Raw genomic sequence first — 23,063 nt, 5'->3', positions numbered from 1 at the left:
GCGTGTGAAGCGTTTTAGGCGTTTGAACTGAGGGAGACCCGGCTTTTTATATTATTTCGGGGGGATATCTTGAACGCCAGCGGGTGTTCGCTACTTTGAATTATTGCGAATTGCACCGCGCTCAAGCCGGTTTTCTTCTTGTAGGTTAAACACGCGATCGATCGCACCATCGCATATATCTGATCGAAAGATTTGAGTCATACTTGTACGGGTTAGGACGCCTTGATGAGTGCCGAATATTTTTTTCGGCGTTAAGGAGTTTACAGTTACAGTGTGTGGACATGTGCAAAGACAAGGATTCTAGCCGGCGGTGGACTATGATAATGGTGTCATCGTCGACAAAAAGTTGTCAAGCGGTCCTCGTTTCGAATTTTATATCATACTAGCTGACCCGGCAAATTTCGTCCCGCTCAAAATCTATTTTTTGTTATCAATACCTTCAAAACATTCACGTTTTCTCACTAAGCGCGCGTTTATGGGTCCAATCGCAGAACTGTTCGTTGGTTGATCTTCTAATCGACCCTTTAAAATTACCTTTTACTTTAAAATTCTTAGTACTTTTACCAAAACTTTTAATGACGAGTATCAGATTATTTTCCGATAAAATTCTCGTTCAAGCATTTTCGATCACTTGCAAATAACATGTTTCTCCGTTACATGGAATAAATGTTTGATACAGAAAATATGATATAAAAAAGACAGCCCTAAATCAGACAATTCCTTCCTCGAGTTTTACTCTTATCATCACGTTCGGCGATCCATTTTTATTTATATAGATAGAAGAAGGTATAGGAGTGCGTTTTATCATTAAAATCAATTTGCACTTTCGAAAAAAGCGCAAACATCAAATGGACTAACAACGGATGTCAATATGTAATTGTAGAACATATGGAAATTGAATTTTCCGAATTTTCCCAAATTCTTTCCGATTTTTCCCGAAATTTTCTGTCATGTTTGGTTAATATATGTGTAATGTTTTCATGGGCCCCCTCCCATTCCAGAGGAGGGAGAGATGTCATATCATCATAGAAACATTTTTGTATCCAAAACCCTTACACCCCAAATTCGACCCCATTTGTTAATTAGTTTTCGATTTATGCAGAAGTGTGTATTGAAACTGTATTGTTTCATTTGTATGACAGCCCTCCCACCTTAGAAAGGAGAGGAGGAGTGTCCAACCACCATAGAAACGTTTATCCCTAAAACCTCTATATGCCAAATTTGATTCCATTTGCTTGGTTAGTACTCTAGAGAGAGGGAAGGATTGTCAAACCGCCATAGAAACAGTTATTGCCCCCTAAATTCTCCACATTCCAAATTTGGTTCCGTTTGCTCGATAATTTTTTGAGTTATGCAGAAATGTATGTTTAATTTGTATGACATCCTCCCTTACAGAGGAAGCAGGAGTGTCTATTCATCATAGAAACGTCCAAACCAAATCACCCGCCCTATGAAAAATATTGAACAGGGCACCAAATAAGATATTTTGACTATTTTTTGCACCCCATAAGGTTAACCGTAGGATCTATGGTAAAAAACGTACTTCTTAATTTTTTACACGCCATTCTCGATAGCTTCGAGATAAAAATTTGAAAAAAAATACTGAAAGTGCATCTTACTATGGTGTATCGAGAAACATTACCAAAAAATTATTTCGTCAAAAATTGGAGTACAAAAAAATCTTGAATTATTGAAATATTTTTTTAGGGGATTCAGAGATTCAGTACTACTCTAGTTTATAAAGTATTTAAGGAATTTAAATGTATTTCTACGCCTTTTCTAGATATGTGTGATTTTTTTTAGAATTTAAAAACGTTGCGCCATACATAAAAATGTATATTTATAAGTTTTGATTTTTTTCAGAATTTTGAGACTCAGTGCTGGTTTAATTTCTATTCAAATATGTTCGTATGTGGTTTTAGATATTTGTGATTTTATTTAGAAAATTTCAAGACCTGCGCGGCATGAAAATATCCTTTTTTTTTATATTTTGTTTATTTTCTGATATTTTTTATCCTCCTAAAATCTATAATTACATTATAATTACATTTACATTGTATATTACATATACACAACAGGTTTGGAAATGAAAATTCGAGAAAATACTCAAAGTGCGTCTATTATGGTGTACTGTGACAAATTATAAAATTTTTAAGAGAAAATAAAAATTTTATAATCAAAGTTTTTTCTAGTAATTTCAAATTTTGATTTTTTTAAATTTTAAAATCTCCATTGAAACATTAATTTTCATTTAAATGTACCTGTTTTTGATATGTGATTTGTTTTCAGAATTTAAGAGCATTGTGCGGCACATTTTTTAATAGTTTGAAATTTTCGAATTATTCATTTAAGTTTTGAGACACAGTACTGCTTTTAAATGTGTTCGTACGTGTTTTTTTCTTATATTTATGATATTTTCATAATGTATCGTGGGTTGAATGTACTATTTTAAGATAATTCCTGAATCCAGCAATGAAAAATGTTTCGATGATTAGATTTTTCTTTAGGAAAAGTATATTGATTTAGAAGGGGCATATTTTGAAGGCGATAATATAAATGTAGCATCATATTTTCTTATCAAAATTAGGGATGCATTGATAAAAGTATTCGAATCACTTTCATTTGGATTCCTTCCCATTGCTATATTCCTGGTAATAAGAAAGCGGATACACTCGCAAAGATGGGTAGTATGCAGGGCACAGTTTATGAAAGACAAATAGCGTATCGGGAGTTCTTCTCCATTTCCCGACAGCAGTCACTCACCAGTTGGCAAAACCAATGGAACAGAGATGAGCTTGGAAGATGGCTATACTCTATTATCCCCAAAGTTTCAACGAAGGCCTGGTTTAAAGGGTTAGATCTTGACAGAAATTTTATTAGAACTATATCCAGATTGATGTCCAATCGTTCCGCGCTAAATGCGCATCTCTTCCGTATAGGTCTTGCTACTAACAATTCATGCAATTGTGGTCAAGGATATCATGACATCGAGCACGTTGTTTGGTCATGTAATGAATTTTGCAATGAAAGAATCAAACTGGTTGCCGATTTAGAGGCTCAAGGAGTACACTCACACATGCCAGTTCGCGATATCTTAGCTACTCGCGACCCTAATTTTATGTTCCCCATATATGTCTTCGTAAGAAGCGCTTATATTATTATTTAGGTCGCTTCTCCTACTCCCATTTGCCCATTGTCGCTTCTTCTCCTATTACATAAGCAGAACTTGGTACCCGTTGAGATAAGATCATTACAGGAGCTATTAACTTAGCAAGGAGGCACTCACTACCAAAGGATACCGTTGCTACATCAACTGTCGATGTAGTTGTTACGACCCACCACAGGCACTGTTCCAGACAAGGATAATACCGACGAGGCAACGAAGGGATAAACTATATATATGTTTTATATTGTTCTGTAGTTTTAGCTAATTAGACTTAAGTTAATGATTCTGTAGTTATAATATATTCAAATAGTTTAAAAATGTACTGCTTGATGATGGCTATTTATTCACTAGAGCCTAATAAAATCAATAAAGAAAAAAATATAAAATTATTTGATAATGATGCATTTTCTTTAAAAACACAAATTCCCGATATAAATTTTACAGAATGTATTGTATATTTAGTGAACATAGAGTTGTAAAATCAAAATTTGAAACATGTTATAGTTCCAATTGTGATAGTAGAGCGGTAAAAATTGTGTGATAATAAACATTTGAAATATTATCGTACCAAATATCATATAACACCTAAACACGAACGAATGTAACAAAATTTGTAAAAAATAATTCTTCACTTGGAGTCAGGCCCGGGCTAGATAAGCATCTCCCAACAAAGCTCCCGCGTCTTTGCCAAAAGACTGAGAAGAAGTAACAGCAGCATGCAGTAAATCAATTATTTTAAATTCTCATCCTAATTTGCCTTTTTTTCCGTCTGCATTTTATTTTTATTTTTATGAAATCGATGAATAATAAAATCGTGGATTTAAATTCATAAGACTGATTCCTAAGACTAATTCATAAGACTGAACATGTCTGATATCTGATCAATTTATAGAATTATCCAATTTCGTATGAACAAAATTTCGTAATGCCAAAAAAATGAATTTTCGATGGTAATTTTATCGTAATAAAATATACTCTGAGTATTTTTTCCATATTTTGTTTTCCAAGCTATTGAAAAAAAATATTGAAAATTTATTAGATATTTCCCAACCGCGCAGTTCTATAGATTTTCTGTAAAAATCACAAATATCAATAAACATATACACAAACAAATAAACATACGTATTTAAAAATAAATTTAACCTGAAATAAGTCTCAAAATTCTAACAAAAAACATTGAAATTTTATAAATATATTAATTTTTGTGTCGCGCAACACTGTTAAAATTCTGAAAAAAATCACACATATTTAAAAAGGCGTAGAAACACATATGAATATGAAATAGAGTAGTACTGAATCTCTAAATCCCCTAAAAATATTTCAATATTTGAAGATTTTTTTAGTACTCCAATTTTTGATGAAATATTTTTTTGGTAACATTTCTCGTTTTACCATAGTAAGATGCACTTTCAGTATTTTTTTCAAATTTTTACCATGTAGCTATCGAGAATGGCGTGCAAAAAGTACGTTTTTTTACCATAGATCCTATAGTTTACCTCATAGGTGTTCAAAAAAATAGTCAAAATTTCTTATTTGGTACCCTATACAATATTTTCCATAGAGCGGGTGATTTTGTTTAGGGACACTTTTTACTTCCTTACCCAGCCATGCCCTTTGTGTTCCATTAGTATGGCTGCCCCCAGAAATCCATTTTTATATACAATTGTGTTCAAAATAATAGCAGTGATTATTTAAAAATTGAAATATGTTAATAATTTGAAATTAGCCACTTGATTCAAATTTTCTTTAATGTGAATTTTTCTAGAGCGTTCCACTATTGCAAAAGTATGGTATTTTTTTCAAATTTTATTTTATTACTAGCTGACCCGGCCAACTACGTCCCGCCCATAATTAATTTTTCGTTTTCATATTCACGTTCAAAATCTCGTTCAAGATTTTTCAACCACTTGCAAATAACATGTTTATCCGTTACATGGAATAAATGTTTGATACAGAAAATATGATAGAATAAAGACAGCCCCAAATCGGACAATTCCTTCCTCGAGTTCTACTCTCATCAACATTTCCAGTTTCGAACAAAGATCAATTTCGCTAGCTCAAACATCAAATGAACTAACAGCACTTGTCATTATGTAATTGTAGAACATATAGGAATTTATTTTTCCGAATTTTCCCTTTTTCCTTCAGAGTTTTCCGAAAATTTGTCATGCTTGGCTGGAATATTTTTGTTTGAAATATGTGTAATATTTTCATGAGACCTCCTCTCCATTTCAGATGAGGGAGGGGTGTCATACCATCATAGAAACATTTCTCATATTCAAAAAAAAATAAAATAGAAATTTGTGTTTCATTTGTATAGTAGCCTCTCCTTAGAGAGAAGGGAGGAGTGTCGAACCACTATGGAAACGTTTATCGATCCCTAAAACCTATATGCTAAGTTTAATTCCATTTGTTTGATTAGCTCTCGAGGTTTTCAGCACCCTCCCCTCCTCCTCTTTAGAGAGGAGAAAGGAGTGTCAAACCACCATAAAAACATTTACTGCTCCCTAAAACCTCTATATGCCAAATTTGGTTCCATTAGCTCGAGTAGTTCTCGAGTAATGCAAAAATTTGTGTTTCATTTGTATGGCAACACCACCCCCCCCCCCTTCGTCCCCGCCATTTATATAGGCAATGGGTGACACGTTTTCAATTAAAAATCACTGCAATCGATGAAGATCAAATTAACGTTCGTGATAATCACCTGAAATTATTGACAGTAATGAAAGTGGCTGAATGCAGGCTTTTCGAAATTCGTTCATGCTGTTTTCGGTCAATATACCAGACAAAGCTCACGCGTCTCGACTCTTGTGTTATACTCATTATGGCAGATATGGTGTAGAAGAAGAGAAGAAGAGAATTCATCCGATACTGGGAAAAATCTAATTCCTTCATTCATGAATAAATTTTGATAATTTCTGGCACTGATCATAAGAACCTTCCCCGACCCCAAAAATCCCTACATACAATTTTTCATGTCGATCGGTTCAGTAGTTTCCGAATCCATAAGAATCAGAAAGACAGAAAGACAGAAAGACAGGAAGACAGAAAGACAGACGGACATCACTCCATTTTTATATACATAGATGTATCTAAACTATCAGTTATTTCATAAAGGCAGTGTTTAAAAAAATAGCAGTATTCTTGTAGACACTAGAAAAACAGGAAGTTGTCGGAATTGTTCTATATTCTGGTCATCTACTTCAGAACTATGTAGTGTAACCTCTATTCGTTATAACAGTAGCACATCGTTTTGGCATGAAGTCTACAAGTGCTTGCAGCGAGAAACGGGTATCGCAACCAGTGTTGAAAAAAATCGTCATCGCTGAGCTCAAACGCATAGATTTTCGGGCTAGGTCGCATTAAAAACCTATATACTCCAAACGAAAATCAAAATGACAACTCCAGACAACCAGTGAATATAAGCAAATGAACTCTTGTTCTTCAACATGTTTTGAAGGTTATTTTTTCACCCAGTGTCATTTTTATATTGATAATTCGATAAATCAGAATTGAATCTCATTTTAGCTAAATGAATATCATCTGTTGTTTACTTTTAACCTGAGGTTGCTGTGTGCGGATGGTTTTTATTCAATTAGAATTTTTATTGTATTGCTGCTTGCAATACAATAAATACAGCGTTTATGGATCGTTCGCGGTTTTTTTGCTTGTCTCCATCCAAGTGTTTTATGAGCCCGTGCTGCTTTGCAGCTACCTGATGCCGTGTTTGGAAAATTCACTGCCAGAACGAAAATCTTTTCGAATGTGAATGTGATCAATTTGTTGCTTTTGATGTTTGAAGTATAAATAACAGCGAAGTTATGAATCCCACTCAATGCCGCATTCATTCATTATAGCAAATTTGTTCATGCATCAGCGATATGAACAAAATGAACTCGTTTGTTATTGTCATCAATACAATGAGGGAAGTGTGTTTCAAGGTGAAAAAAAGTCATTTACATTGAAATAAAATCATGTTCGTTACTCGTGAATATTTGTTGATATTTTACGACACTGATCGCAACCCAAGAATCACGAACTGCAGACCACGATTGATGCACATTTTCCGTCTTGGCTTCAGAAACAGCACATTTGATATCCCCCTACAGGTTCTCAATCGGGTTCAAGTTTACTGTCTTAAGGTGAAGGTGGAAGCTAGCCATTGTAGTAGTATAAGTAGAAGCACATGTTTTCATGGGATAATAGTGTTTGTGAGAGAAGAGCAAAGCACACGTAAATAGATCAATTCACTTATCAGTCTGTGATGCGCTTCACTGACACGAGTCTTAGAATACATTTGAAAAAAAAAAATAACAATTCAATACTAAAGTAAAATGTATGAACGATATGTTCCGATGAACAATTGCAAATATAAATATATATAGAAGGTGCTTTTGCATATGAAGTAAAATTCTGATTATACGCGAGTGCAACATGAGCAACTCCCGATTCACGTTGGAAAGCCTTAACCCTTCTCTTCATTGGCCGAGGCATTTTGATTGAACGTAATACTTTTCCGTTTACTGTTTTTAAAAGCATAGGCAGCCGTGGCAGTGTTCCGAGCTCTGCAATACAATTTTCTTACCCAATGTTAAAGTTGCTAAAACTTACATTATAGACCTATTAAACATAAAAATAATAATTGTATTGATTTCAACAAAATTGTATTCTATTGATTTTAATGACATGAAACGCTATGACTCAGGAATAACTTTATATTGAGTGGTTTTTATAGCTGTTTCGATGGTGTTGTCTGGCATCAGTGTCAAAAAAATAAGGATGCTTTCACCAATACAAACAAAACTATTGCCGAAGATTGAAAAACGAAAATTTAACTTTCAGAGCACTTGCCCGAGTTTTCCGACATTTTTCACTATACAGTGCGACAGCAGATGAATATTTAACATCTTGTGAGTAATCGATTAGAATTTGGTTGATATTACTTGATGGGAAGTGTGCGAAAACGATCATTTTCTTCACACTGTTTCGCAAAATTTTTGATTTTCTGGCGAGGGGTGAGGGAGGGAGATGAAATAAATGAGCGCCATTGTGGCAGCCATTTGTGGCTAGCTTCCACCTTCACCTTAATCGTGTACTGCGGTCGATACTCTGTGTTGGGTGGACGTCTCACATACAGACGACGGTCTTTTGATCCAAAGAGAACAATTTGGACTCATCCGTCCACAAAACATTACGCCATTTTACTTCGGGCCAATCAATGTGCGTTTTAGCAAACTTGAGGCGACTCGTAACATTACGTTTTGTCAACAATGGTGCTTTTCAGGGGGTATGTGCATACAAAATGGTTTCCGCCAATCGTCGTCTGACTGTGACAGCGCTCACAGTTATGTTCAGTTCAACTTTAATCTTATTAGTTGGCATCAAACAACTTCTTCTTTGAGAATCCCTATTTAATGGTTAATCTATTTAACGTAACGTCTACTCTAGAAAATGAAGTCCGATTGGGATCGATTCGTGGCGATGTAAAAATCTTGCACGATAGGTTCAAAATTTGCCAGTTCTGCTTCAGTATTTAGATGCTTTGCTTGAGAGCAGGAAAAATATGAAAACCTCCACGCAGATGAATACTCCGGACGGTACTTGAGTAGGGATTATATTTTTGGGCTATATCTATCCGGGCCATCCGAAAGTATAGGGGTTGTTCTCAATATTTCCGAACACCATCCCGTCACATGGTAAAACAATGTACATCTACGAACTCTGAATCCGGCCAGTACCCAGCAAATAAAGAAAAACATACCGTTGAAACTCGTACAATTATCTCGGAAGCTGTAAGGCAAATACAAATGGACAACAAATTCGTCGGGAGATTTCACGAGCCCTGTGCGCAATCTCCCCACAGTCACAACCGGCAATCTCATTCGAATGTTGAATGGACAGAACCGGATTGCTCGCCACCTAGCCATATGGAGGCAGTAGCTACTTCGGTATACACGGTAGCTTATCATTGTTTTACATCAGCTGTTAAACAGCCATTTATCATGTACGCACCATTTTCGGATCGTTTTGTTTCGGGCTTTTTTCGATCCGTGTCCCTTTTACACGAGAGAACGAACCAGCAAATACCATTTAATCACAACTCCCGAATGTTTGCCCTATTTCATATCACTTTGCGTTAATGATAGCGAAAACAGACCGCCCTTTCGTCGTGGTTTGTAATTTTGTGTGAGAACAATTCATCAGACGAGATTTTTTCTCCCGCTCCCTCTCCCACTCTTACGGTTTCCGAGCCGTACCGCCGTGGACCCGCCGGATGATTTATGAACGGTTTGATCGTATTTTCTATGCTTTCTTCCGCTGATACATATAATTTTCAGCCCGTGTGTTGGAAATGTATCTGCGCACACGTGTGAGGCTCATATCTCCAATCCGGAGGTCTATCTTTCTCGCTGTTGTTGTTCCCCAATTCAAATGTTGGATAGAAGTACAAATGGAGCTGAAGATAAAATATAGATTGCAGCGGCTCATCACAACTCCGTACATTAACAGAGAGACCCGATGGGTGGAGCGGTGATTTGTTATCGTGGACTAGATTAATTGCTATTTATGCTGTTAATTTCAATTTCTCATCTTTTTTTTTGTAGCCATCATTCATTTTACATTTTCCTTTCTTTTTCTCTTTTCCACTTTTCCAGGTGAGTCATCGTCTGTAAATGAACGATCCCAACTTCTGGACATTTGTCAGGTAATTTGTTTTTTTTTTCGAAACGGAGATCGAGAAATGTAATTCGCTGGGAAGAGCACAACACGTTGCACACACGTGTGGGACAGAGTCCATAAATCATATCCTAGTTAGGTAAAACTGCGACCGAGCGCACTTGCCCGAACCTCAACGAGCGGAATGTTTTAGTGGCGCTCTGCACTTCCAACATCTCCATATCTCCGATGCAAATAGTGTTTTGATCTTGATAAATCACAGTATGAACAAGTCCAATGACAAATTTATTATAGCCGCCAGAATATTGGCAGATTTTTCTCAATTCCTCACACTTCGCGCCGAGATGATGGTGGGCAGTGAATGCTAATTTTCCGCACACCCTCGGCTACCTCCCCTCCCCCTACCCAGCGGGACGTTGGTTCGCGATGTCGTTTTCGATTTCAAGTGAGTTCTGATTGCCCACTGAATTAGTTATTCCAGTTATGAAACTTCTCCCTTCCTCCGTCTGGCGCTCTGTCGCCATCGTCGCAAGACACAAGACCTAAACATAGATCTGGTGGTTGCGTGAGAAATCGGTTCTTAGTGGGGCAAGTGTGTAGCAGCCAGCCGCTCGCAGCAGTCACAGTCACAGTCACAGTCAGCTCGGTATTGGCGGGTATGGGCCCACGCAAACATTTGCAAGCTGCTAGGTTTCCAAGAATTCCAGTCAGCCAGGTGAATGTTGTCACCTGATTTGAGTGTGGCTGCAGTGTATGGGTGGATTGGTTGATTCGAATAGTCGATTAAGTCGGAACCCAAGGTTCTTGGACGTCTAACGATTTCTCAAAATATTGTGTATCGCTAGTTCAATTTTCCAAGGTCGGTTTTGTATGCTAACCCTCGAAATACACAGCGTGACATTCATACATTTTAATTTACGCGGTTTTTGGAATTTACGCGGTTTATTTTTACGCGGATTTCGGAATTTACGCGGTTTTTTTCGCGAATTTCGACATTTACGCGGTTTTTTTACGCAACACGTATCAACCGCGTACAAATTCAATGTGCTAATTGATGTGACTTTTCACGAAATAAGTTTGTATTGTATCCCTTATTAGTAGCTGAGAAATAAGAGGAGATACAGATATCATGATTGCAGCATACAAAAAAAAAATCAGTTAATCAACTGTTAAAATATGAGCTGTATTTTTAATTAATAATTCACTGTTTGTTAGATTTTTATACGGATTTTAAAATTCACCCAGTTTATTTTTACGCGGATTTTTTAATTTACGCGGTTTTATTTTACGCGGATTTTGAAAACTACGCGGTTTTTTTACGCGGATTTTTTTAAGCGACTCCAGTGTATAAGGTTTCATAAGAAAATAATGAGTAATTGAGATATGTTTTTCAAGATCACGGTCACATTTAATAGAAAAGTATCTACCGGGTTTTTCGGCGATTGATTTACTCAGAATAATTTTGGATAATCTCCGGATAACCATCAGGGAGTTTATTAAATATCTCGGTTCATTACATCGGACTTTGGTATTCGGATGCGTTGGGCCCATGACAGCAAAGCTGATTTGGGAGTTACTGTATTAAACTGTGTGAAGAGCAACCCAGAACAATTGTATCTACCAATGTCTATGTGTCCAATGTGGATTTTAGACAAAATTTGATACCATTGTTATGCCATACGACTCGTTCACAGTTCGCTTTTCCTTCTTTCTCTGAATCTGACGGTTTGCGAATGGCTTAAAAAATATTTAGCGTTGTCACAAAAACGAGTTTCGACGACATTTCAAGTATTGATAAAAGTTTAACGCTTTTTTTTTATCTCATTTATTTATTTAAGGCTCATTAGCATTTTAGATGTAACAGAGCCGAATTTTAATCGTGTACATGTCACATGGTTATCATATCTATATAATTAGCACATTACACAGTTGTCATTCGCCAGTATTCCTCTATACCATTACATATGGTACATTCACACAGTAGCCATTTAGGCGTAAGAGTATTCTTTCTGTTCTTCCATTATCCAGTTGGACCACCGGACAGCGGAGACAGTTGATTGATCATTGCTGAGTTATTTATAGAACAGCAGCCCGATGTGTCTTGCAGAGCAGAGCAGTTGTATGGATGAATCGATCTTATTTCGACCGTGGATCGATCTCCATCGCTGATGATTGTTGCGTGGACGTGGCTATTCTGTAACAACACAAAGATGGTCAATGAGGGCCCTGAGTTTTGAACTCACGATCGATCGCTTACTAAACAAACGCGCAACCAATGTGGCTACGGAGACCCCCTAAAGTTTAACGCTTGTCGATGAAAGTTTTTTCAATGTAGCAACATCTAATATTTATTCTATACCGATTATAAGTCTCATCCTTTAGGGATTCCAAGAGTTTTTTTTTCATTTATAGAGGCTTCGTACTACAAACTTCATTAGCCTCTAGCCTTGAAAAAGGCTAATTTGAAGAATGTTATATCAATGGAGGGTCCAGCGATTAAACTCACAATTATTCACTTAATAATTAGTTGCGCAACGATTTGACTACAAAGATCCTCTTATTTTCAACAGAAATTAGGTTTTAGCAACGGCAGCATTATGAGGTCTGCAGTTTTTTTTTATCCCATTTATTTGTTTTAAGGCTCATTTGCATTTTAGCTGTAACAGAGCCGAATTTTAATCGTGTACATGTCACATGGTTATCATATCTATAATTAGCACATTACACAGTTGCCATTCGCCAGTATTCCTTCTATTCCATTACATACGGTACATTCACACAGTAGCCATTTAGGCGTAAGAGTTATTCTTTCTGTTCTTCCATTATCCAGTTGGACCACCGGACAGCGGAGACAGTTGATTGATCATTGCTGAGTTATTTATAGAACAGCAGCCCGATGTGTCTGGCAGAGCAGAGCAGTTGTATGGATGAATCGATCTTATTTCGACCGTGGATCGATCTCCATCGCTGATGATTGTTGCGTGGACGTAGCTATTCTGTTACAACACAAACATGGTCAATGAGGGCCCTGAGTTATGAACTCACGATCGATCGCTTACTAAGCGAACGCGCAACCAATGTGGCTACGGAGACCCCCGGGTCTGCAGTTGTCATATCGAAAAATTGATTTATTGTATCTGTTCGCCCATTCTGGTCGGTTTTACGTTCCACCTTACGCCGCCAGTAGTTTGTTCGCCTGTTCCTAGAAATTCATAGTACATCACACGACATAATTTTGCCACAATGAATATCTAGCTTTTGTCATGAAAGTCCCGGTATCTCCGGCATCACCCATACTTTTTTGCGCTTAGGATTCGATGCACAGAAAACTCTTCCGATCAAATGAACCGTTCAGAAAAAAACAACCTTTATGTCGTTATTTTCCACTTATATTTATAATATGATTAAATATTCTTTATATCTTTGATCAAACCACAAACACACGCTCCTGCTGCCTGCAGCAAGAAATATCGATAATTGGTGCCTTTCATAACACAAGGAAAGATATCAACTGTTCCGCTTCATACGGTCCAACTGTGAACAGTGGAACAATAGGAATACTCTTAGCTGAAAATGCGATATGTAATTTACCATTTATTTTTTATTTACAACTTTGGCTTGAAGTTTATAAAAAACTGTAGCCAGCCTGGTGAATTTTTCTGGTGAGCACGCACCTTACCACTAACTACAGGGTGGGCCATTTAAAGTGGAAGCATCTGGCAACACCATAACTTTTGACAGAGATGTCAGATTAACAAATGTCATACCGCGTTGGAAGCGTCATTCCAGTACAATTTTAACCATGGAACAATACACACCTAAACAACGCGCTGAAATTGTTCAGCTGTACATTCAAAATAACTTCTCAATTGTGTTCATTAAACGTGCGTGGAAAAATAAAAATAAAGTTAAAACATCGCCTGGAGACAACACTATACGTCGATTATATGCCAAATTTATATCGTCTGATAGTGTTGGTAATGCCAGTCATCTGTCCAGACAACGACCAAGACGTTTCGACGAGAATATTGATGCCGTTCGAGCCAGTGTTGCAGAGACTCCATCGACATCAGGTCGCCATCGTTCGCAAGAGTTAGGCATCGCTCGAACCACTCTCCGACGCATAATTCGTGTTGATTTGAAAATGTTTCCGTATAAAATTCAAATGGCTCAACAACTTAACCCATCTGACTTACCACGTCGACTTGATTTTGCGAAATGGACCATCGAAATGGCCAAAAATGAACGTGGCTTTTGGCAAAAAATCATAATGTCTGATGAGGCGCATTTCAACTTGAATGGAGGAGTGAATAAACAAAATTGTCGGTTTTATGCTACTGAAAACCCTCAATTCATCGAAACGCAACCTCTTTACGACCAAAAAGTTACTGTGTGGTGTGGCATTTATGCCGATAAAGTCATCGGCCCGTACTTCTTTGAAAACGAAAATGGAGCAACGGTAACCGTGAATGGGGAGCGTTATCGGACAATGATAACCGATTTTTTATTGCCATTTGTTCGTGAAAATGAATTGGACAATTACTGGTTCCAACAGGACGGCGCTACATGCCATACAGCGGCTGCCACGACCAAATTATTGCGCGAAATGTTCCCCGGAAGATTAATATCGAAAAACGGCGATTATGACTGGCCACCGAGATCACCTGATTTGACGCCTCCTGACTTTTTTTATGGGGATATTTAAAATCCAAGGTATACACTGGTAAACCAAGGACCCTGGCTGCGCTGAAACACAATATCCGACAAGAAATTGCTGCCATATCGGCCGATACATTGGGCAAAGTGATGGAAAATGCCGAAAAAAGGCACATTTAGCGGTCAAGGCCAGAGGCGGTCATTTACGAGATATCATAATCAAAAAGTAGTTAGAACAAATCTCCTTGGACCAAAATACATGAATTTCAAAAAAAAATTTAAATTCCACTTCTTTACTTTGCTATTGCACAAACAAATCCTTCCACTTTAAATGGCCCACCCTGTATTATTATCTTAAAGCTAATTTAGTGTTCATGATTTTTCATAATCGCAAATTTTTCTTATTTCACCAATGTTTGTTTATTGTTTTAAATCAGGAGGTAATGCATTAAATTTTATAATTCCAGTAAAAAATACATTTCTAGTTGCGAGTAAGTTCGAGCTTTTTCTACTACAAAATTATCCCTATTGCTAGCATTAAAAGAGTGAAATGTACGAGTGGAATATTGCATTTAATATTATTATTCGTCATATTGGAAATTAACCAAAAACTCCCGGCAAAGCGCACACAGCGATGTAGCCACTTTTCCCTCGATCATCCTCTTCAGCATCCTTTGGAGCTTCTTATCACTTAGGGTCGTCGGCCGTCCAGTATCGGGCTTGCTCTGAGCATATGGGAAATCACTTTTTCGAATATTCCTTCAATTTTCCAATTTTTTTCTCCGCATGAACTTTCTTCCTTGGGTGAAAATGGACACAACACTATTTTATTTGCCACTCTGCAATCATCGACAGTGGCAAACAATGTCAAACATCGAACATGGAAAAAAATCGACTGAAATATTTGAGGTAACCTAGCCATGTACCGACAAGTTTGACGTGCAGACCGAAAAAACATTTTAGACATCCATTAACTAAATACTTGCTTGTCGTGTTTGTGTCGAATATACAGGGTGCGGCAGCATAACTTCCTTTTTTCAAAACTCAATAAAAACTATTGTATGCATCGGAAAATATTTATTTATTTTTTATAATGTATGTACATGTCTAAAGTTTTTATTTACATTGTTTTGAAGATCAAATCTGTTAGGTGACGTCCCCCATTCTCCATACATTGCGTAAACCGATTTCTGGCGTTTGTCATGACTCTTGTTAGCATAGCAGGTGTTATGTTGGCAATTTCTTCTTGGATGTTGGTCTTCAAATCGTGTAGGGTTTTTGGACGGATCACATAAACACGGGATTTCAAAAAAACCCATAAAAAAAATCACAAGGGGACAGATCGGGAGAGCGTGCCGGCCATTCCACATCGCCTCTTATTGATATAAGGCGCTCTGGGAAGTGTTCCCTCAAAACAGCTATCGATACTCTTGAAGTGTGTGCTGTTGCACCGTCTTGTTGGAACCAAGTGTCCCCCAAATCCAAATATTCTAGCCGTGGGAAAAAAAAATTGTAACATGTTTACATACCGGTCGGAATTCACTGTCACTGTAACCTCATTTTCCTCAAAAAACCAGGGACCAATAATTCCAACTAAGGAAATTGCACACCACACTGGGTGAATGCAAAGGCTTTTGATGCAATTCTCGAGGGTTGGTGTCAGCCCAGTAGCGCATTTTTTGTTTGTTAACCGACCCACACAAATAAAAATGGGCTTCATCGCTAAAATAAACAATAGCACCCTCGGGAACGACATCAAGAAGAAGCTCACACGCGTTCATTCGAGAATTGAAGTCACGTGAAAATGAAGATCATCACGAAGAATTCTTCTCACAGAACGATCGGACAGTCCAAGGGCATATGCGTGTTTGCGCGCAGAACGCCGTGGCGATTGCAACATTGACGCTCTCACTGCTTCAATGTTCTCAGGTGATCTAACGGGCCGAGGGACTCCAGTTCTTCCGTTTTGTCGCACTTGCAGTTTGTCTGAATGTAGTGACCCATATAACAATTGATTTACGATCTGGGACGGGAGCCAACGGGGCTAAATTAAAATCCGCTTGAAAAGTAAACCTCAACAGCAAAGGCACGCTCCTCACTATTCCAACGCATGATGGCGACTGAACCGTGTCGGGACAAAACTTTACAGTATCCCCTCTTGAACGAGACCACTAGCGCTCCGCTATGACATCAACTAACTGAGTGGCGCGCATTTTAAAAAAGGAAGTTATGCTGCCGCACCCTGTATTTGATCAGTACACGTTGTTAAATTTTCTCTGTCATCAATTGTCAAATATTTGGCTTCGGTCAAACAGTGTGAGCGCCATTACGATTCATTCGTCTCCGTTTGCATTGCCGATTGCCTCAGACGCCTTGGTTTTGATGTCTGTGTTAGGGAACATATTTCGGTGGGAACAAAAGCTCCCCCTACTTTTATGTATTTGCAATGTCGATTTCCCCAGATGCTTTGATTTTGAAATCTGTGTTAGGGAACATATTTCGGTGGGAACGAAAGCTCTCCCTACTTTCATGTATTTGCAATACCGATTTCTCCAGACACCATGATTTTGAAGTCTGTAGTTTCATAAAATATATAATTCCATTAATTTTCACTGAAAGAAGTGCCCAACATGATTGATGCAAAACTCTCGTGAATCTATCAGAAAATGACTGAGTAATAATTGTGAGTACCCTGGGACGCTTGTATATTCAATTTAGGTATTTCCGTTCGATTGTTTCATAGTGTGAGAATTTTCGATTGTTTGATAGTGTTTTGATGCAAAAATCTCATAAATCTATCAGGAAATAACTGATCATTAATTGTAAGTACATGAGCCGCCGCTTGTGTCGTCAATTTCGACCAATCAGAACTGGGTATTTCCGTTAGAATAGGGGTTGAGATTTTGTAATTCATCGATAGTTAGTTTCATGACATATATTATTTTATTCAATTAAGAAAATAGTTATGGAGTGCCGGAGCCGATTGACGCAAAAATCTCATCAATCCATCATGAAATGACTGAGCAATAAACGTTTGAAATTGGACATTTTTCACGATGTGATTGATTTTCGTTTTTCGATTTGTACCTCCAATATGTTCCCGAAGGACTTAATCCTACGTCAAAATCAGGGAGTTCAACATTAAGATAGTGGGTGCGTACTTTAATTTGTCCAGTAGTGTAGATAACTACAGAAAAAATACTTGAAATTCACTGGTTCTTCATTCAGAAAACACTGAAAATTTTGGGGTGCCTTTTGGGGGAAATTGTGGATCCTTCGGCTGAAGGACGCCTTGATAGTTGATAGAACAGTAACTCAGGGATTTAGTCTTAAGAAAGACCGTTTGAAATGTGGCGTGTTTGGAGAATTGAAAACACCTTGGAAAAGCTTTAAACACACATATATTTATTCGCGTTCTGTCACGGGAAGGGTTGCCAACAATTTTTTTCAAAAATCAGGAAGAATGGAAATTAAAATCAGGAAAAATCAGGATAGCTCATATTGGGTTATCCGGAATGTTTGTGTCAATTTTTTAAAGAACAAAAGCACAATTATTATAGGTAGACATACATTTATTACGCCTATCACATAGACTAATTCACGATGTTTGTCCTGGATCGCTACCTTCAATGTGTTCATTTGCTAGCAAGGAATTTATCGACTGGTTACTAGGTAGAAAGTTATTGTACAATTTTTTTTCCAATCGCACCATACACAGAGCATGACTTTCTTCGGCTGAAGATCGACTTTTGGGTTAGCTTAAGGTTGTTTATTTCGCGTATATCTTTTTCGCCGATCAAAATTGTTGTAAATTATCCATTTTCATCAACCGTCACTTCAAAACGGCATTTTCGTTGCGTTTTTGAAGCGAGTCGCAGATTGAAATGCAATCCATTGAAGGTATTTCATTCAAATTGTGTGGAACCTTCATATCGTAAAGATTTACGAGGCCAAGCTTCACCAGATGCTCATCCACGGTGGATCAGTGGCGGCATGAACTGGATTTTGGAGTGAAAGAAAAAAAGATCTCGCAAAATTATCCTCAATGTTCATTCATTCAATTGGCGTTGACGACATTGAGCTTCATTTTCTGTCGTAGTGATGCAAAAATCATGATGGATTTTCAGGTGAAATAAATGCACTACGTGTTTTAAACATTCAAAAAACACTGAGTAATTATTTTCTTTCAAAATATAAAAATTTTAAACTGTATTCGAGCGTCTCAATCTGATAGAGAATCTTTTTTTCACGTCAACTTCAAAATTTTATAAATGTCGACACTGTACTTGCAAAAACGTGAATCTCCTCGGAATAAATAATTAACGAAAGAAAGACTAATCATTATATTCTATTTTGAGCTTTTTTATTCTTATTTTTATTTTGTTCTTTTTTATTTTATTAGCTTATTCAGTTCTCTTTTTCAACCAGGGAAACTTTGAAAGGAATCCCGGTATATTCATTGCGGATAGTTTTTATTGTGATAAAGTAAAAAACTCAAAAATCAGGATCATTTCAGAAAAATCAGGCAAAATTGAATGGTTCTCAGGATATCAGGATATGAGACAAAAAGTCTGGGAAATCCTGAAAAATCATGAATGTTGGCATCTCTGGTCACGGGTAAAGATAGGATTCAGAATGAATGTATGGCATTGTTAGGGATCGATTCGTGTGTTATTTCATCTTCGTTGGCATGCGTTTATGCTGTACATTGGGCCTTCATGCTGTTTGTGAAAGGAAGGAAGTGGTTTGAATGGGAATTTGCTCCTCTTCCGCGCAATCGGTCGCGAAGACGTTGTCTAAAATGAATAATCATCCACACTTAAGTTTCAACATTATAAATTACTACTATTTTTTAAGCCAAACTATCATAAATTCATTATGGATAAAGTAATTTCAGAAGTGATTCATGGATTATTAAGATTTGAATCGTTGTTCCGTATTGTATATCATTGCACTATATGATGCATTCAACCACTTCATAAGTTTCCACATTCATAAGTCAGATACAATATTTATAAACATCAATAGACACATTCACTGCTACCAACAACACGAGCACAATTTTCGAACCAATCGTCCAATTTTCCTCCACCAATCATGCAACAACAATGCAAGCTCTGGTCAAATTTAACGGAAACATCAAAGTATACGATCAAGTGCAACAGCCGCGGTCAGACACGGCCTCTTTTCCCAGTGCTGACGTCGCAATCCGTTCGCGTAAAGCACGTGCCTTTCGGTGGTGTGCACTTTGCTTCCAATTGGCGGCATCTTGAAAACTGTTCTCTTGCTCCTCTCACTATCCTACACCCTTTCTTGCTGTTCTTCCAAAGTCTGGTCGTCGTCGTCGACCATGTCTGTCAACTTTCAACGAAGCGCACGAGACGCAACCAGACTGTTTGTTTGCTACCCATCTTGAGCAACGCGCTACTAATTTGGATACACAGCGGCAGCAGCATCGCGTCATGGGGGATCAATCGGTGGTCAAGCGATGCACACACACGCGCTTTTTTTCTCTCTTCTTTCTCGTGTGAGGAATAGTATTCATTAGAGTTGCGATAGAGCGAGAAAATCATTCGATTGGATTATTTCTAGGACATTACGTGAACAGAAGCCTTCCGTGCAAATTGAAGGTCGTTAATTGCATAATCCACTTAATGATAATTACACCCGGCGGGACAGGAAGATCCGTTCCTCTTGGTACCCGGCGCCATGGACAGTACAAAAAACCCTCAGGGAGCCCGTTCAGCTATCAGCTGGTCGCATGCTCGGACATTGCATGGCGCCAATAGGTTGGCTCATATGCGACACCAAACAACGCGCGTTGAACGCGGATGACTACTGAATGTGCCGCCACCCAAGACTCCGCAAAACCGATCTTATTTCAGACAGAATGAAGCATAAAAAAGCAGGTTGATTGACCAGGTTCGATCGCTCGCATCAACTGCTATTGGTGTACACTGTGCTATTAAAGTGCACTTAGGCGGCCAGTCTCGATGCAGCGTTCATGTGTGGCACGGTTCCCGGAATAAATCGCCACAGAAAACGACTGCAACAGAAACCACCGCTTATAAAATGTGTAGTAGGCTATAAATATTGTGGCGCGGTATTGTATTTCAAAACAAGAATTAACCGGGCAAACGTATCGCCCCAGGCAAACGTAACGCCCCGGGCAGACGTATACCGTCCGACGCTCGCTAGAGCTCGGTCGGACATTGCTAAAGGATCGTATCCTATGTTTCAAACTAACCGGGCAATCAGTGGATCCCAGGTTTGCGTGCGAGACACCGCCGCTTCCGACGGCGGGTCGGCGGTGGACTCGGATTGCGTCATCTTGGCGGCATGGGCCGCCTCGATTCCTTATCCTCGCCAAATGGGGACTTCGTCCCCATTACATTGTCCTCAGAATAAATTTCGAAAAACGAGAACAAGAGAATAAATTTATAATAGAAATGTGAGGCACATGATGTTTTTCCCGCGCCAAATATTTCTAGCCTACTACACTTTTTCTAAGCGGTTGTTTCTGTTGCAGTTGTTTACTGTGGCGATTTATTCCGGTCACCGTGTGGCACAGATTGAGGGAAAAAAAGAAAAAAAAACACAACTCCAACCTGCAAATGTTGAAAAGGCACTGAAAACGCTCTCAAGGCGTGAGTGTAAACATCTTGAGCTTAGTTACTTCACCCGAAGATAAGCGCTCGAAAAACCATTGCGCTAATAATAGGCCGAGCAGCATATGCTATTCGTTACGTAACGCACTGAGTGGGATAGCCGATGTCGGGTGACTGTGACTGTGTGGCTGTGGCGGAGAACGAGGTCATGTATTTAGATATTAATGTCTGTTAACAATGTTTTGATTTGCTGTGAAAAGAGTGATTAATTTACGCACAGCATCGGAGCACACTGTTGTAAAATAATGAGCCCAATCAGTATTTTCGATTTTGTGCAATTTGGTCTTGGCTTGGCCTGGATAGCTGCTGTTCGATCTTGTCACGGTTGATCTTGAACTCCACTACATATGCATGCAGAGGGGCGAACAGTTGCTTTGCTGTGATCATTTCAGTACGAATTTCATCTTTCAAATTGCATATCATCATCTTCTGTTACTAACAGTGTGACAAAGCCCCTAAAAATCGAGAACCGAATAGAACTAGCAGCGCCCATGTTCCGAATCCTCACTCGACCGACTTTGTCAATCACCATTCCCACTTTTCTGTACTGGAAGGGGCTGACTGATTCTGCAATTACTATTTTGAAAAGTATAATACAGCGAGGACTCGATTATATACAATTTCTGGTTTCTTATCACTGTAACTGTTTTCACTGTAATCAAATCCTGTATATAATCGAGTAAAAACAAAAATATTTTTTATTGTTTTTTAAGCATGTATTTTTCGTTTTTTGAATATGAAAGAGGAATTTGATTTTTGATTCCTTCCCTATAAGTCCTATAAGTCTCTCTCACATGGAAATAATAAATTTATCCAGATTCTCTCAGGAGGTTATAGACGATCATATATGATAAAAAAAAATCCTTCTACGCATATGTTCGAATTTCAACAATGACAGAGTTATATAACTTTTTTTTGTTTCGGACTCTGTTGTCTCAAACTGGCGCTACATTAAAAAGTACGCTACGGAAGACGATTCTGTTGCTTTCATTTGAAAAATGAAAAAAATTAGTACAGAATATAGTAGTGGAACATCTAAATTAGTGGATTTTAGTTACATTTTGGGAATGAAAAACTTGAAAGTTAATAATTTTTAATGTTTTGTATAATTTTTAATGTATTAATTTTTAATGTTTTGTTTCTATCAATTAAATTGAAGCTCGCTAACCGCTCTACAATTTGTTCTGTGACACCCAACTTCTATCTTTCTTAATTTGGCTGCAATATCGATGTAAACAATTCCTGGTGAAAATTCAAGCAAAATCTTCCAAATTCACGATTTTTACCTCACTGTACATGTAATAGCCACTTAAATTACATCTTAACGTTGAAAAGTTACATTTCTTCTTGAAATAAGTCATATTTGAAATAAAAAAAAAATATTTTTTCCAAAACTGTATATAATCGAGTCCAAAATTGACGAATTCCATGCCAACTCGTCTTAAGAGTTGGCAGCACCATCTCAGATAGTAGTGAAACGTTGTGGGTGTAAAGACATGAATCATTAAAGCAACTTTGCATACTTCGAATATTCGAAAAAGAATTCAAAGTCGGAGAATGAAATGTAGAAAATTACTTAGAAATTACCTAAAAATTATCAAAGAATTTTTTGGGAAAAAATGTCATTGAAAAAAAAATATTTTGGGAATTAAATCTAATTTTTCTCGAAAGCATATACTTTTAAAATTCTGAAACAAATAGACAAAATAGCCCTTAAAATTTCCAACAAGTTTTCCATACATCGGTCGATGTATGGAATTGTTTGAACAACAACTTTTTCATTTTTTTTTCTTTGAAAAAACAGTATTAATGCTTAATTCGTAACATTTTAATGTATAAATTATCGTAATTTACATACTCTGCTAACTTTTCGCTATTTAGAAACATGTCAAGAA

General features: G+C 37.6%; 2 protein-coding genes across 5 annotated transcripts in view; both read left to right on the top strand.

Annotated features, from left to right (window-relative positions):
- The window catches only part of LOC129775480 (semaphorin-5A), a 398,666-nt gene that overhangs the window by 232,501 nt on the left and 143,102 nt on the right, over positions 1 to 23,063 (top strand). The gene's annotated exons all lie outside the window — the stretch shown is intronic.
- Positions 1 to 23,063, top strand: part of LOC129775482 (uncharacterized) — a 165,334-nt gene that overhangs the window by 76,857 nt on the left and 65,414 nt on the right. The window contains exon 2 of the mRNA XM_055780276.1: positions 9,823 to 9,872. Coding sequence (XP_055636251.1) covers positions 9,823 to 9,872 — 50 coding nt within the window. The remainder of the gene's footprint in view (positions 1 to 9,822; positions 9,873 to 23,063) is intronic.

This window comes from Toxorhynchites rutilus, chromosome 3 (genome assembly GCF_029784135.1).
Source record: "Toxorhynchites rutilus septentrionalis strain SRP chromosome 3, ASM2978413v1, whole genome shotgun sequence".
NCBI classification, from domain to species: Eukaryota; Metazoa; Arthropoda; class Insecta; order Diptera; family Culicidae; genus Toxorhynchites; species Toxorhynchites rutilus.
The sequence above is the reverse complement of the archived record's forward strand: the minus strand, read 5'-3'. Positions and strand labels throughout refer to the sequence as shown.